Source organism: Acinonyx jubatus, chromosome E1 (assembly GCF_027475565.1).
Source record: "Acinonyx jubatus isolate Ajub_Pintada_27869175 chromosome E1, VMU_Ajub_asm_v1.0, whole genome shotgun sequence".
NCBI lineage: Eukaryota > Metazoa > Chordata > Mammalia > Carnivora > Felidae > Acinonyx > Acinonyx jubatus.
Window position 1 is genome coordinate 26,154,172 of NC_069397.1, and position 16,085 is coordinate 26,170,256.

A 16,085-nucleotide genomic window follows, 5' to 3' on the forward strand; every position below is an offset into this window, starting at 1 on the left:
GTGACAATGACCCTTAATGCCGAATGTGGACAAACCCCATGGCCCAGTAATTCCACTTTGAGATGTATTCCCTAGAGAAATCTTATACAAGTACATAAGGAAACGTGTACAAAAAAGTTCACTATTACATCCTATGTAACCGGAAAAAACTGAAATAACCAATATGTCCACCTTTAAGAGAGTAAATTATGTATATTCATAACAAATACTATAAAGCAATTAAAATGAATTAATTAGAGCTACATGTATAAAAACATGTACAGAAATGATAAACACCAAATTTAGGACAGACGAAGGAAGAATGGAGGAAAAAAAACAGTACACAAGAGTTCTAATGATATTCAAAATCTTTAAGTTGTTTGATGGATAAGTGCTATTATTTTCTCCACTTTTTTGTGACTAAAATATGTCATAATAATGAGTCTCCCCAAGGAAAAATCACAGTAAAGAAATTATGCAAAACTAATATTTACAGGATTTATTATTATTGTAAATCCTACCCTGAAGCCAATTCTGGAGTCCTAGCATTAAGAACTTACATCATTTCCACCCTTAAATTATAATAGTGACTATTAAAAAAAATACATACTCTGTAACTGATGTTACACTTTCCTGTCCAAAAGGTCCAACTGGATCATCCTTGAATTTATCACTTGGAAGCTGAGGAGGCAAAAACTCTACATCTTTTTTCTTTGGAACCTTGTAATACTTCCAGGCTATATTAGCTTCATCTTCTTCCAAGTTTACTGCTGTACCGACATATATTGTAGGTTCTACAGCTTCCTGGAACTGAGTTGGGAAAGACTGAGATAAACTGTCTATCCTATCTTCCATTGGTTTAGAAGGAACCAAGGGATCTGGTGTTGGCATTTGATAAAAATGTTGACTCTGAGGAGTTGAAGGTGTTTTAGTTACTCCTTCATCAACCACATCACATGGGTGAGGACTGAGTGGGGGTGGTTGAGGTGAATTTGCCATTTCGGTGCCATGCATCTGCGGAGTCTTTGCTACATCATTAGTTCGGATGTTTGAAAATCTCACTTGACTATCTGGAGCGGAGATCACAAGTCTTTGGCTAGCTGAATCTGCATCGATGCCAACGTCATCACTAATAGAAACACGATGGTGAAAAGGAGTCAAGGGGCGTTTCTGTGGTTTTTCACTCTTTTCTTGTTTTTCATTGGTCTTGTGCTTAGGAAGTACTTGTTGTTGCTGACTTAAAGATGGTGCCTGTCCTTGTTGTCCAGGATTTCTTGGCTTGAGATTTTTGTGCCTAAAAAGTTAAAAGAAAGGTTTAATGTTTATAGTATCATTATTACATCAAAGTACACAAGTAAACACTATTAAACATTCCATATTATCATTTGTTTTTTACATATAAATCTAAAAGTAAAATTATTTGAATTTACATTGGAAAAAAATACTTTGGGGCACCTGGGTGACTCAGTTGGTTGAGCATCCAACTTCAGCTCAGGACACGATCTCATGGTTTGTGGCTTTGAGCCCCGCATTTGGCTCTGTACTGACAGCTCAGAGCCTGGAGCCTGGTTCACATTCTGTGTCTCTCTCTGCCCCTCACCCGTTTGTACTCTCTCAAAAATAAACATTAAAAAAAATTTTTTTAACAAAAAAAATAAAAAATACTTTGTTGAGTGACCTAAAACTAAGAACTGCAGAAAGATTCCTAAGAGCCAATTCTCTTCTGCTCATTTAATAGCTATGTGATCGGACAACCAAAGATAGTTTACTAATGTAACCTAAATATTTTAGTATCCGAATCAAGAGACAAAATCCTAGTTAAGATAAAGTCGTGTTTAAAAAGGTCTGAAATTTATTCATTTACCAATGTACCTGCAAATCAATGGCTTGGCTAAGCTCAGTCATAATCCACAATCCTACAGCAACCAGCTAGGAAACTTATTCTACACAAACGAAGTTAATCATTCTGGATAGCACTGCAACTGACTGATGGGCCCCACACCATATCTGCCATCCTTCTCCCAAGGCATACCATGACAGAACGAATCCGCTAACTAGAAAAGGAAAAGAAAATGCCTGAAGAAATTTATCCCCTCATAATGTGAAGCAATTTCTAAACTGAAAAACTTAAAACTACATGCCTAAAAATCTAGTAATTTTGTTCAGAGTTTAAGATTTCTTTCAGCATAGTAAAAATACTGTGCCCTATGAGATTTCCAAGCTAAACTGATAGTGATGTATATAATATTTTTTTTTAACTAAGAAACTAGAAGAAAAATGTGGAGGGAATATGAATTTAAAACATGTCCCAGGAATGTAAGGTATAACATTCAATAAAAACCAGTAGTATTCATCACATTAACAGAATAAAAGAGAAAACCATGTAACTATCTTAATACAGAAAAACATGGCAAAATTCAATACATAATTCATCATAAAAAGACTCAAGGGGCGCCGGGGCAGCTCAGTCGGTTGAGCGTCCGACTTCGGCTCAGGTCATGATCTTGTTTGTGGGTTTGAGCACCACTCCGTGCTGACAGCTCAGAGCCTGGAGCCTCCTTTGGATTCTGTGTCTCCGTCTCTCTCTGCCCTTACCCCACTTGCACTCTGTTTCTATCTCTCAAAAATAAAGTATTATACCTTCATAGTATTATGGAGTAGTATAAACTTAAAAAACAGAGAGGCACCCTGGGTGGCTCAGTCGGTTAAGCATCCAACTCTTGATCTCAGCTCAGGTCATGATCTCACAGTTTGTGAGTTCAAGCCCCGTGTCAGGCTCTGTGCTGACAGCTCGGAGCTTGGAGCCTCTTTCAGATTCTGTGTCTCCCTCTCTCTCTGCCCCTCCCCCCGTTCATGCTCTCTGTCTCAAAAACAAACATAAAAAAAAATTTATAAAAAAAAGACTCAAAAAGCAAGACTAATCTTAATCTGATAAAGGACATCTATGAAAAACTATACTAATATCATACTTAATGATCAAAGACTGAATAACTTAATCCCTAAAACTGGGAACAAAGCAAGAATATTAACTCAACATTCCTATTCAACAATTTTATCAAAAGTTTAAACCAATGTAGTAAGTCAAGAAAAAGAAAGACTGGAGATTTCAAAAGAAGAAGAAAAACTGTCTTTATTCATACTAAACATGGCAAGCTTTACAATAAGGGGTCAGGCTGACCATTACCTTCTCAATCTCAACAAATTATTAAAAGTGGGACAACCAGACATGTGTCTTCTGATGTGACAGATACAAAGCAACACAGCACCACCTGTGAAGTATTCTCATCAAAAATATTGAACCTGAATTCATTAATAAGCCTCTAGATCAGCACTGTCCAACAACACTTTCTGTAATGACAGAAATGTTCTGCATGTGGCTCCTGAAGACCTGAAATACGGCCAGTGCAATGAGAAACTGAATTTTTAACTGTATTTAAATTCAAATGCTTTAATTTAAAATCCATTAGTGGTTACTAACATGGCTAGGACTAGACAGCACAGCTCTAGAGGTAACTTCCATTTACAGAAATGCAAGGGATAAAGAAATTAAATGACACTAAAAGAACAAGTTACAATATGACAAGTTGAGAAATACAGAATGTGAGACATTCCACGGGACACCTGACCTAGTTTTTCCAGCCAAGCCAATGTCCTAAAAATTGGAGAGGGGATTACAAGAGAGACATGAAAGACTTAACAACCAAAGGTATACTTCTTGTCTGGGTCTTTGTCAAACAACCAACTACACAGACATTATTTTTTTAAAAAAGACATTTCTGAGACAAATCTGTAGAGGATATCAGATGATGCCAAGAAAATACTATTCTTTTTATTAGGGGTGATAATGGAATTATAGTTATATAAGAAAATATTAGAAGAATATTATTAAATAATAACAGAATTAAAATATTAGAGTTGCATACTGAAGTAGGAGTGAAGTGATATTTAAGATTTGCTTTAAAAATCTTCAGCAAGGGGGGGCACCTGGGTGGCTCAGTAGGTTGAGCATCCGACTTTGGCTCAAGTCATGATCTCACAGCTTGTGAGTTCAAGCCCCACGTCGGGCACAGGGCTCTGTGTTGACAGCTCAGAGTCTGGAGCCTGCTTCAGATTCTGTGTCTCCCTCTCTCTGCCCCTCCCCTGCTCACGCACTCTCTCAAATATAAATAAACGTTTAAAAAATTAAGAAAAAAAAGGGGGGGCTCAGTCAGTTGAGCAGCCGACTTTGGCTCAGATACTAATCTCATGGTTTGTGGGTTCGAGCGCAGAGCCTGCTTGGGATTCTCTCTCTCTCTCTCTCTCTCTCTCTCAAAGTAAATAAAATAAAATAAAACTTAAAAAAAAAAAGAATGGATCTAAATGTGCTAACATAGAAAAATACCCATGATTACTATTTATCAAAAAAAGTTCCAATATCTATAAAGAACTTATCAAACTCAACACCCAAAAAACAAATAATCCAGTGAAGAAATGGGCAAAAGACATGAATAGACACTTCTCCAAAAAAGACATCCAGATGGCTGACACATGTAAAGATGTGCAACATCACTCATCATCAGAGAACAAATTAAAACCACAATGAGAAACCAACTCACAACAGTCAGAATGGCTAAAATTAACAATCAGGCAACAACAGATGTTAGAGAGGATGCAGAGAAAAAGGATCTCTTCAGCACTGCTGGTGGGAATGCAAAGTGGTATAGCCACTCTGGAAAACAGTATGGAGGTTCCTCAAACTAAAAATAGAACTACCCTATGATCCAGCAATTGCACTATTAGGTATTTATCCAAGGGATACAGATGTGTTGTCTTGAAGGGGGACATACACCCCAATGTTTATAGCAGCGCTATCGACAATAGCCAAAGTATGGAAAGAGCCCAAATGTCAATTGATGGATGAATGGATAAAGATGTGATATATATACACACACATACATACATACAATGGAGTATTACTTGGCAACCAAAAAGAATGAGATCTTGCCATGTGCAACTACGTGGATGGAACTAGAGGGAATTATGCTAAGTGAAATTATTCAGTCAGAGAAAGAAATATCATAGGACTTTACTCATATGTGGAATTTAAGATACAAAACAGATGAACAGAAGGGAAGGGAAGCAAAAATAATATAAAAACAAAGAGGGGGACAAAACATAAGAGACTCTTAAATACAGAGAACTGAGGGTTGGTGGAGGAGTTGTGGGTTGGGGGATGGATAAGGAGCATTAAGGAAGACACTTGGTGGGATGAGCACTGGGTATTATACATAGGGGATGAAGCACTGGGCTAACTAACTTGGATGTAAATTAAAAAATAGAAAATTAAAAACGAAAAAAGTTGCAGAACAGCATACATAGCAGGATTCCACTTGTATGAAAAGAAAGCAGACAGGCAGATCGTTAAGTATACAGGCGCAAGGAACTCACAGCTTTTATTTCATGTGCATTATTTGAATTTTTTAAATAGCATAAAAAAATTTACAAATAGCATTAAAAAACAAGCAGCAGGTTATTCCAATGTAGGAATAATCCCTTCACTGATCATCCTCTCTTTGAATACTTTCAATGACCAACACCACATCGATTTAGAAGGAACGGCATTCCCGCCATTGTCAAATAGCTCCAGTCGAAAAAAGAGAAAAATTATATATATATACATGCATATATATAATATGTGTATGTATGCATGTATATACGTGTGTGTGTGTGTGTGTGTGTGTATTTTTGGGGGCGCCTGGGTGGCTCAGTCGGTTGGGCATCTGACTTCGGCTCGGGCATGATCTCACAGTTTGTGAGTTCGAGCCCTGCAACCGGTTCTGTGCTGACAGCTCAGAGCCTGGAACCTGCTTCAGATTCTGTGTCTCCCTCTCTCTCTGCCCCTCCCCTGCTAGTGCTCTCTCTTTCTCGTTCTCTCTCAAAAACATTAAAAACTAAAAAAATAATTTATATATATATATATATATATATATATATATATATATATATTTAGAGAGTGAGAGAGAGAAAAGAGAGGGAGAAAGTAGGGGAGGGGCAGAAAGAGAGAATCTTAAAACAGGCTCCATGCTCAACCTGGAGCCTAAAGCGGGGCTAGATCTCAGAACGTTGAGATCATGACCTGAGGTGAAACCACCAAGAGTCAGATGCTCAACCTACTGAACCACCCAGGCACCCCAAAATAGTAATTTTAGATCAATCAAATTCAATAAAATGTTAAGATTTTTTCAAGTTTTTCAGTAAAAGAAAAGGTCTAGATGAAACAAATGTAGCAAGTAAATACGGATGGCTGATAGACAGGAGAGCACTGTCCAACTTTCTTTTCTGCACATCTGAAATTTTTCACAGAATAAGATAGAACTAAAATGCAAAAAATAATAAAATGGAAATAACTGGAACAAGATTGAACTGTCCCAAAGTCCTTCTCTGTTCCATAATGAATATAGGGATACAAAGATTAGCTTTAAACTTCATGGAAAGCAAATGAGATAAATGTTTGATTAATTAACAAAAGAATTAAAATAATTTCTCAGCCAGCTGTAAGATAAAAAGAAGACAGTCAACAATAAAAGCAGGAAAGGGGAAGGAAAGCAAAATAGTGTGTGGGGGAAGCAGAATAAGAAGGTAGGAATAGATAGGTATATTGTGACAGTTATTATTCATTTATTGATTATTCAAATATTTTAGTGTCTAATATGAAAGTCTTCAAAGTATGGTCCATGAACTCTTTCAGGGTTGTATGGGGTTCAAACCATCATCATAATAGCATAAGACATTATTTGCCTTTTTCATTATGTTGATATTTAACAATGTTACAAAAGCAACAGACAGTAAAATTTTTGGCAACAGATCACGATTCAAGGCAGTGGTACTATTAGTAGTAGTATTGTGTATTCTTTACCACTATACACTCATGTTTTTAAGGCCAATTTCACTTAAGAATGTCCTTCAAGAGGGGCGTCTGGGTGGCTCAGTTGGTTAAGCGTTCTGACTTCAGCTCAGGTCACGATCTCGCAGTTCGTGGGTTTGAGCCCCACATCGGGCCTGTGCTGACAGCTCAGTCTGGAGACTGCTTTGGAGTCTGTGTCTCCCTCCTCCATCTCTGCCCCTCCCCCGTTCACACTGTCTCTCTCAAAAATAAAAAATAAAATCATTAAAAAAAATGTTTTTAAAGAATGTCCTTCAAAAGACAGTAAAAATGATTTTTTATTAAGTTTCAATCTCTGCATACACAGCTGTTTTTTTTTAATGTTTATTTTTGACAGGGAGACAGAGCGTGAGCAGGGGAGGGGTAGAGAGAGAATGAGTCACAGAATCTGAAGCAGGCTCCAGGCTCTGAGCTGTCAGCACAGAGCCCGACGCGAGGCTTCAACTCATTAACCGCGAGATCATAACCTGGGCTGAAGTCAGACACTCAACCGACTGAGCCACCCAGGGACCCCTGCATACACAGCTTTTCATATTCTACCTAAAGAAATAGGAGGGGTGCCTGGCTGGCTGGGTCGGTAGAGCATGCAACTCTTGATCTCAGGGTCATGAGTTCAAGTTTCACACTGGGTATGTAGTTTACTTAAAAAAAAAATTCAAAAGAAACAGAAAACACACATAAAGCATTTCTGCTACATATTATGTTTTGTTTTTGAGAGAGAGAGAGAGATTGATCATGAGCTGGGGAGGGACAGAGGATCCAAAGCAGCTCTGTACTGACAGCAAGAGAGCCCTATGCGGGGTTCAAACTCACAAACCGTGAGATCACAACCTTAGCCAAAGTTGGATGCTCAATCAACTAAGCCACTCAGGTGCCCCCCTGCTACATATCATAAAATAATGGCTGATTTATGGAAAAGCCTTTATATAAGTGAGTTGTAAGCTCAACTAGCCATTTTTTTCAAGGAACACTACTTTCATTTAGGGGTGCCTGGGTGGCTCAGTCGGTTAAGTGTCTGAATCTTGATTTTGACTCAGGTTGTGATCTCCCAGTTCGTTGGTTTGAGCCCTGCTCTGCGATCTGCGCTGACAATGGGGCGCCAGCTTGGGATTCTCTGTCTCCCTCTCTCTCTCTGCCCCTCCCCTGCTCATGCGCTGGCTCTCTCTCTCACAAAAGAAATAAACTTAAAAAATGCGGTGCCTGGGTGGCTCAGTTGGTTGTGCATCCGACTTCAGCTCGGGTCATGATCTCACAGTTTGTGAGTTCGAGCCCCACATTGTGCTCTGTGCTGATAGCTCAGAGCCTGGGGCCTGCTTCAGATTCTGTGTCTCCCTCTCTCTCTGGCCCTCCCCCACTTGTGCCCTCTCTCTGTCTCTCAAAAATGAATAAATGCAAAAAAAAAAAAAATTTTTTTTTTTTTAAATAACCATTGACTGATAAACCTTAGTTAACTAGATTTGGTTATTTGGCAGACTTGGTTATTTAGGTCTCAAAATGAACAAAATGAGTTTGTCATTTTAAGGAAGAATAATAAAATATGAGCTTTTAAACAAGATTTTGAATTTGGAAAACTGTATCTGCTATAGTAAGCTTCACAGCTTCCCATACTGAAAAGATAGTTTCTGGTGAGATCACTGGTGATACTAATGAATGTGATTTTTTTTTTTTTAACACTGTAAAACAAATGTGCCAACACTCAGGATCTGCATAATGCCATGAATTGGTACTTTCCAAATGATAAATGATGTTGCAAAATCATGCATAAGTAAAAGATCCATTAGTTATTATGCAGTACAAGAATTTAATTAATATGGCTTCAGATTACACGTGAGAACTAACCTTTAAGAAACTACCATTTGTCAAATTCTGGTGTAGTATCGAAGAGTATCCACAATTACCTGAAAAAGCTACTAAAATACCCTTCCCCTTTCCAACTGCATAGCTACATGAGGCTGGATTTTCTTCACGTACTTCAACTAAGACAACATACACAAAAGACTGACTACAGAATCAAAGGAGAATCCAGATTATCTTCTATTAAGTTCAACACTGAAGAGATTTGCAAAACTGTACAACAGTGCCACTCTTCTAATTTTTGTTTTTGGAAAATACAGTTGATTTCTATAAAAGTATTTTATTTATGTTAATATGTACTAGTCTTACTGTTATTTTTTCAATAAATTTAATAGAGCTTGGAGCACCTGGGTGGCTCAGTCATTTGCATGTCTGACTTTGGCTCAGGTCATGATCTCGCTGGGTTTGTGAGTTTGAGCCCCACGTTGGGCTCTGTGCTGACAGCTCAGAGCCTGAAGCCTCCTTCACATTCTGTGTCTCCTCCTGTCTCTGCCCCTCCCATGCTCATGTTCTGTCTCTCAATAATAAATAAATGTTAAAAAAAATTTTTTTTAAATAATAAAATAAATAAATAAATTTAATAGAACTTTAAAATGGCGGGGGGTGTGGGGAACCTGGGTGGCTCAGTTGGTTAAGCGTCCAACTTCAGTTCAGGTCATGATATCACAGTTTGTGAGTTCAAGCCCCCACATCGGGCTCTGTGCTGACAGCTCAGAGCCTAGCGCCTGCTTTGGATTCTGTGTCTCCCTCCCTCTCTGCCCACCACCCCCCCCCCCTCCCTGCTCATGCTCTGTGTCTCAAAAATAAACAAAACATTAAAAAAAATTTTTTTTTTAATTTTTCTTTTTCCCTAAAACAGGGGCGCCTCAGTGGCTCTGTCGGTTAAGCATCTGACTTCAGCTCAGGTCATGATCTCAGAGTTCGGGGATTCAAGCCTTGCATCAGGCTCTGTGCTGACAACTCAGAGCCTGGAGCCTGCTTCAGATTCTATGTCTCCCTCTCTCTCTCTGTCCCTCCCCCACTTGCACTTTTTCAAAAATAAAAACATTAAAAAATTTTTTTTGATATTGCTAAAATAGATATAAGTAGATATAATCCACATAAATAAAAGTACTTTGTGTCCTCAATAATTTTTGAGAGCACAGATGAGTGATGAGACCAAAGTTTAAGAATCAGTCAAGTTACACAAGGCATTAAGGAGAGATAGTATCTCCAATAATCTGAGGTGAACTATATTTCCAAGTATATAAGGGATACGAAAAGTACACAGCCATAAATTCATTTACCCTTCTGTAAGGGTAAGAAACTATTAATCTGTGACAAGAAACTATTAATTTGGGATATATACGAATAGTAGTGACTCTCTAAAATTTTGGTAACATTAAGTCACAGCCCCTTTCTTCTATATAGACCCTTTCCTTAAAGCTAGTCTGTTTTAGAGAGCAAATGAATTTCATAATAGAACTCAACCAATTTGGGGAACTGTCCTAAAAAAAAAAGTTGTGTTTTTAAAGCAAAATTCAAGATGATCTAAAGAATGATCCCTTTAGATTCTTTTCCTTTGATTAACTCCTAGTATTTCAGGAAATTTATTTGGAATTTATTGTATTACTTTCTATTTATATAGCTTGCTAAATGCTTATTTTCTCAAGAACATTCTACCAGACTAAAGCTTAATTTCAATAAATGTGTAATATTTAATCTCATTAATAACCAAAAAATGCCAACTGAAGCAATCTTGTGCTTTTTGCTTACTATAAGAGCAAAATATAATTTTGAGGACAGTTTCTCAGATCAGTGAAAGCACAAGAAAAAACAGCACTCCTATATGTAAAAAGTGGGAGTAAAATGGTAGGATCTTCCTGAATTCACAAAAGGGTTTACATAGCTCCCCCCACCCCCCAGCTCTGTATCACACCACCGACCTCATTTTTTTCCTTCCTAGCCCTGCATCACTCCTAAATTTTTTTAAAAAATTAAAAACTCTTTTTTTTTTTTAAGTAATTATCTATCCCATTAATGTATAGGCTTCGTAATAGCAGGAGCCTTATTGACTAGTGTATCTGAGCCTAGGACATCTCCTATCATAGAATAAGTGTTTAAAAAAATCTAATAATTGATAGTCAAAGAAGTATTATTTTTATAAAAGTAAACACAAACAAACTTTTTGAAACAACCTATTTGTCCATCAAATCCAAATGATTAAAGACACCATGGGGTACCTTCCATTCAGTAAAATACCAAGAAATTTTTTTTTTTAATGTTTATTTTTGAGAGAGACAGAGATAGAATGCAAGTGGGTTAGGGGCAGAGAGAGAGAGGGCGACACAGAATCCAAAGCAGGCTCCAGGCTCTGAGCTGTCAGCACAGAGCCCGACGCGGGGCTCCAATTCACAAGCTGTGAGATCCTGACCTGAGCCGAAGTCGGATGCTCAACTGACTGAGCCACCCAGGGGCCCCAAGAAATTTTTAAAAATAATATGGCAGATCCACAAGTAACTAAAATGGAAAGACTGAAGGTACATTAAGTGAAAAAAATAAGCTGTCAAATACATCAGTATTATATTTGTGTGTTGAGAAGAAAAACACATACACATATAAAACTACAGAAAAACCACGGAAAGATAATACCTTATTGGCAAGCAGTCAATTCTAGGAAGAGGTAGTTGAGAGATTGATTAAGAGTGGTCATGGGTAACTTCTTCTCTATTTAGAGGGTTTAGAGGGTTTCTATGACTTCTAGGACTAGAAGGACAGTAAGATGAAGATAGTATCTATCACCAGATCAAAGAAGCCTGGGATGCTGTTACAACATTAGTGGGATCTGCTCAGTGGACCACGGAAGACAAGGCTATTAATGGGTCGCAGAACTGCTGCTGGGATGGACTCAAAAGAAGGGTGGGGAAATATGCCGGCTTCTTTCCTCATTTCATGAACCAATCTTTTGTTAGTGCCTACCTTAGCCAAATCCAGAAAACAACTGGGCCTAGTCAAATCATCACTTTAAACTTATACAATGTTATTTGTCATTTATAGCTCAATAAAGCTGGGGGCAAAACAAAAAAAAAAAACAAAAAAAAAACAAAAAAAAACCCCACCATGTAAAAAGCAAAGGAGCCTAGGAAATGTAATACCCTGCAATATGGAACAGAGTAGGGAAAAGGCAGGGATAAATCTGACAGCAAACTGGCTGATTAGCACAGTCAGTTATCAATGTGTGCCCTACTTCCTATATTCTGTGGCAGCAGATAATACATATGGTAGCTCAAAATCTACTTTACGTCTTATTGAAGAATTAAATAAGAGAACCTGATTTGAGGGACGTGGAGGGGAATTAGAAGTACGGAATACAATAGGGGGTGAGGGGTGGGGGTAAAAGATTAGAAACACTGTTACTTCCTAGAGGGGCAAATTTACCAAAACAAGTCACATGTATGGATTATATAAAATTTCATTATATCAATTCCCTCTATGCCTGGGAAGAATTTCTGGAAATATGAGACAAAGTTTTTAAGAAATAAAAGTTCAGCTCAGAGACCAAGAATTAAATTTATACTACCAACCAATATGCATTTTGAGTGTCTTCTTCTAAAACCATTTTTTAAAAAATGTGTATTTATTTTGAGAGTATGCATGTGCGAGTGGAGGAGGGGCAGAGAGAGAGAGAGAGAGAGAGAGAGAGAGAGAGAGAGAATCCCAAGCACACTCCACACTGTCAGTGCAGAGCCTGACACAGGGCTCAATCCCACGACCCTGAGATTAAGACCTGAGCCAAAATCAAGAGTTAGACGGTTAACTGACTGAGCCACCCAGGCAGGCATCCCATTCTAAAACCATTTTAGACAAATATACCTAAAACCCACATCTTTCAAAAAGAATAAAACAAAAGTCTAGGTCAGCAACTAAAAAAGAATTGCTGCTTGATAAAAATGCCAATATATGGAAAGAAAAGCCTAACTTCATTCAAGCACTTTACACTTTACTGGTCTTAGACCAGAAATTGGCAAACTTTTCCTATAAAGGACCAGATGGCAAATATTTTAGGCTCCAGAGGCCATATAGTCTATGTTGCAACTACTCAATTCTGTGAAAGCAGCCATAGCTGACATGTAAATGAACAGGTGTGGCTCTGTTCCAATAAATCTTTATGGACATTAAAATCTGAATTTCATAGAAGTTTCACATGCACAAAATATTCTTTGATTTTTTTCCATCTATTTAAAATGTAAAAGTCACTCAGCTCACAGGCCATATGAAAACAGGCAGTGAACCTAATGTGACCAATGGATCACAGTTTGCTGATCTCTGGTATCAGACAAATATGTGATGGAGCTACATTTTAAGACTAGGTTTGGGTCTTAAAACCACCCAAGTGGCTGTGGTATTTAACCATTTTAAACTGTTAAACAAGAGCTAATCTGTCCATATTTTTATTCCAACCTATCAGCAACAGAAACAAGTTTTTAACAAAGTTGTCAGACATTACACAGTCTCTAATCCAAAGAATCTATGTAAATACATTTAATCTACACAAAAACATACCAAAGCACTTCAGAGTCTGTCACAGTAATCAAACAGAGCTAATATAAGAAAAACCTTGGCCCTAACATACAAGTATTCCATTCCTTTGGCTCACATCTGTGACAAAAGAGTGGCTAACTATTAGTTCACAAATTCTGGTAAGAGATGCCAATGTCATTATTATTATTATTATTTCTTACAAGACTGCAAACGCATCTTTCATATTAGAATAAATTAATAAACTTTAGGCAATATAATCTGAAAGCCTCTGATAACCAAATCTCATCAAAGTTTCCAATATATAAATACAACTGCCAAAAGAATTCCAAGTTCATCCATTCTTCTACCAATCTTTAACCAACACAGTCTATTAGAAAGCTTGTACTTTTATAGTACAGCTTCAATCCCTTGCAGAATCATTTTTTCTGATCTTATTTCAGCATTTCTTTCACATATAATTTGCCCAAAAGGATGTTATAAGAAATTTCTGCACAAAACCCAAAACCATATTTACTATAAAAAGGATCGCAGAAACTTTCATCTAGTGTATCATATATCATCTTTTTTTATGAGAACCCATGGGAGAAATTTCTCCAGCCCAGTGCTATCTATGAACTCTTTTCAAGAGACTTCTGTGCTTTTTTACCTTATAGATACTATATATACCATAATCCAGTATAAAATTATCTTTTATTTAGCTGTAAAACCAAGCCTTCACAGTTCAGCTCTGGTAAGGACTATGGCATACATTTGTATGTACTTGCATAATCAGTTCCAAATTATTAAATTTTTTTCCCCTCAAATTTTCTTTTGAAAACAATCCTAACACACTATGTTTAGGGAAGCTAGCTAAAACTGAGACGTATTCAGTAGCATAAGAAGCTACAACACACAAATATATAGGCATCAATCAACTGGGGGGTTGGGGGTACTACCTCAAACAGCTGCAATTTGTTCTTTGTGTTGCTTCTACAAAATCCCAGGATGCTATTTTATCAGGTATCTCTTCTTCAGATAGACCACCTGATGAAGCTGAATATTTCCTCCTAAGATTTGAAATTATAAAATTCTTTAGAATTCAAGACGTTTCCCATAACCGTGAATTAAGCATTAAAATTGAATTTTTAAAAAGTTTTTAAATTAAAGCCATACAAACGACTGTTTATACTTTAAACATCTTCTATTTATAAAGTAACTACCAACATGCAATTTTTAAACTTGAAAATGAAAACACATACTTGTTCTGTGCTCTGTTCATATTGCACTCTTGCCAAACTCTATCCACCACATGATTTGCTAATTTTCTGGGTATTTTCCCACCATGGTGGCTAGTACTATCAGAGTTGAAGCCATCAGATACTGAAGAAAATTTGACCCACTTCTGGGCTGACTGAGGATCAACTGAAAACAAACCAAAAAGAATAGGCTATAGGAGAATAAAAGTAAATTTAAAGTAACATTATTTGTGGGGTTTTTTTTTGTTTTTTGTTTTTTACTTGTTAATTTGTGTTACAACATACTCCACTGTTATCTGGTAGGTCTACTTATATTTTGAAGCAAAAAAGCATGTTCCTCCTCTTAAAACACAGAAAGCTAAAAATCTGAACAGAGGATGTAAACTTGATGGTAGTGTTATATCAGTGTTGACTTCCTGACTGAGGATTAAATGGTAGTTATATAGGACAGTGTTCCTACATTTGGGAAATACAGAGTACTTAGGCATAATGGGGCATCATGTCTGTAGCTCATTCTCGAATGGTTCAGAAAAAGACCAATGATAATGAATGTATACATACAAAAAGGGTGATGGAACAAATGTTTACAGTTTGGGAATCTGAATGAGGGAGTTCTTTGTATTGTACATGCAAACTCTTCAATAAGTCTCAAATTACTTCGAAACAATTTTTTAAATGTTGATGTATTCAAAATAACAGATACGTAACTAGTGCTAATCAAACAGATCAGTACAATACCTGTTTGGACTTCCTCAGGAGATGTAGGTGGTGTAAGAGTAACTGAAGACATAGCAGGATCTCTTGTGGAAGCAGGCACTTGGTGGACACCCAAGCAAGAAGCTGAACAATGAGAGGATCCCACAGAGCTAGGAGTGGGAATGTCTGACTGAGGGACTAGAACAAAGCAAGCTGGGTAGATCATTCGGACACCAGCTGAAAGGCAAAAATAACAGGCAAGAAAATCAATTACCACTGTGATTGTAGTGGAATTAGTTTCACTCAGAAGTACTGTAATGGAAAAGTACATATGATTATATAATGTTTAAATAAAATTAAAATATGTTTAATATATTTTTATAAACATATGCTCCTTTTGGCATAAAGGTTTTCTGGAATAAACCAGGAGAAGCTCTTAATACCTTCAATGGTTACCTTCAGTAACCTAGAAGAAACTTAGAAGAAAGCAGCTTTCTCTTTTCATTTTTGGATTTTCTAACCATGAGTATTACTTTTAAATCTTTACTTGCAAATTTGACAAATTATATTGTGTACTACTTTTAAAGAATTTTTAAGTTTAACAACAGGTAATCTGGGCACTCAATAATGGACCAGGAGCACATGGGAGGCTTGTTCAGTTAAGCTTCCAACTTTGGTTCAGGTCGTGATCGCATGGTTCATGAGTTCAAGCCCCATGTCAGGCTCTGCACTGACAGCACAGAGCCTGCTTTGGATTTTCTATCTCCTTTCTCTGTACCTCCCCCACTTGTTCTCACTCTCTCAAAAATAAACATTAAAAAAAGGAATTATGGGCCATCTTCTGCTTTCTTCTTTATATATCTCCTTTTATGAAAACC

The 16,085-nt window shown here is 37.2% G+C and overlaps 1 protein-coding gene across 2 annotated transcripts in view; it reads right to left on the minus strand.

Moving 5' to 3' along the window:
- Positions 1 to 16,085, minus strand: part of MED13 (mediator complex subunit 13) — a 108,793-nt gene that overhangs the window by 57,594 nt on the left and 35,114 nt on the right. For both annotated transcript variants that reach the window (XR_003412579.2, XM_027034275.2), the window contains exons 6-9: positions 15,250 to 15,444; positions 14,515 to 14,677; positions 14,212 to 14,322; positions 590 to 1,273 (exon numbers count right to left, since the gene is read on the minus strand). Coding sequence is in view for 1 of the 2 variants with exons in the window: in XM_027034275.2 (XP_026890076.1) it covers positions 590 to 1,273; positions 14,212 to 14,322; positions 14,515 to 14,677; positions 15,250 to 15,444 (1,153 nt within the window). In the remaining variant the exon portion in view is untranslated. The remainder of the gene's footprint in view (positions 1 to 589; positions 1,274 to 14,211; positions 14,323 to 14,514; positions 14,678 to 15,249; positions 15,445 to 16,085) is intronic.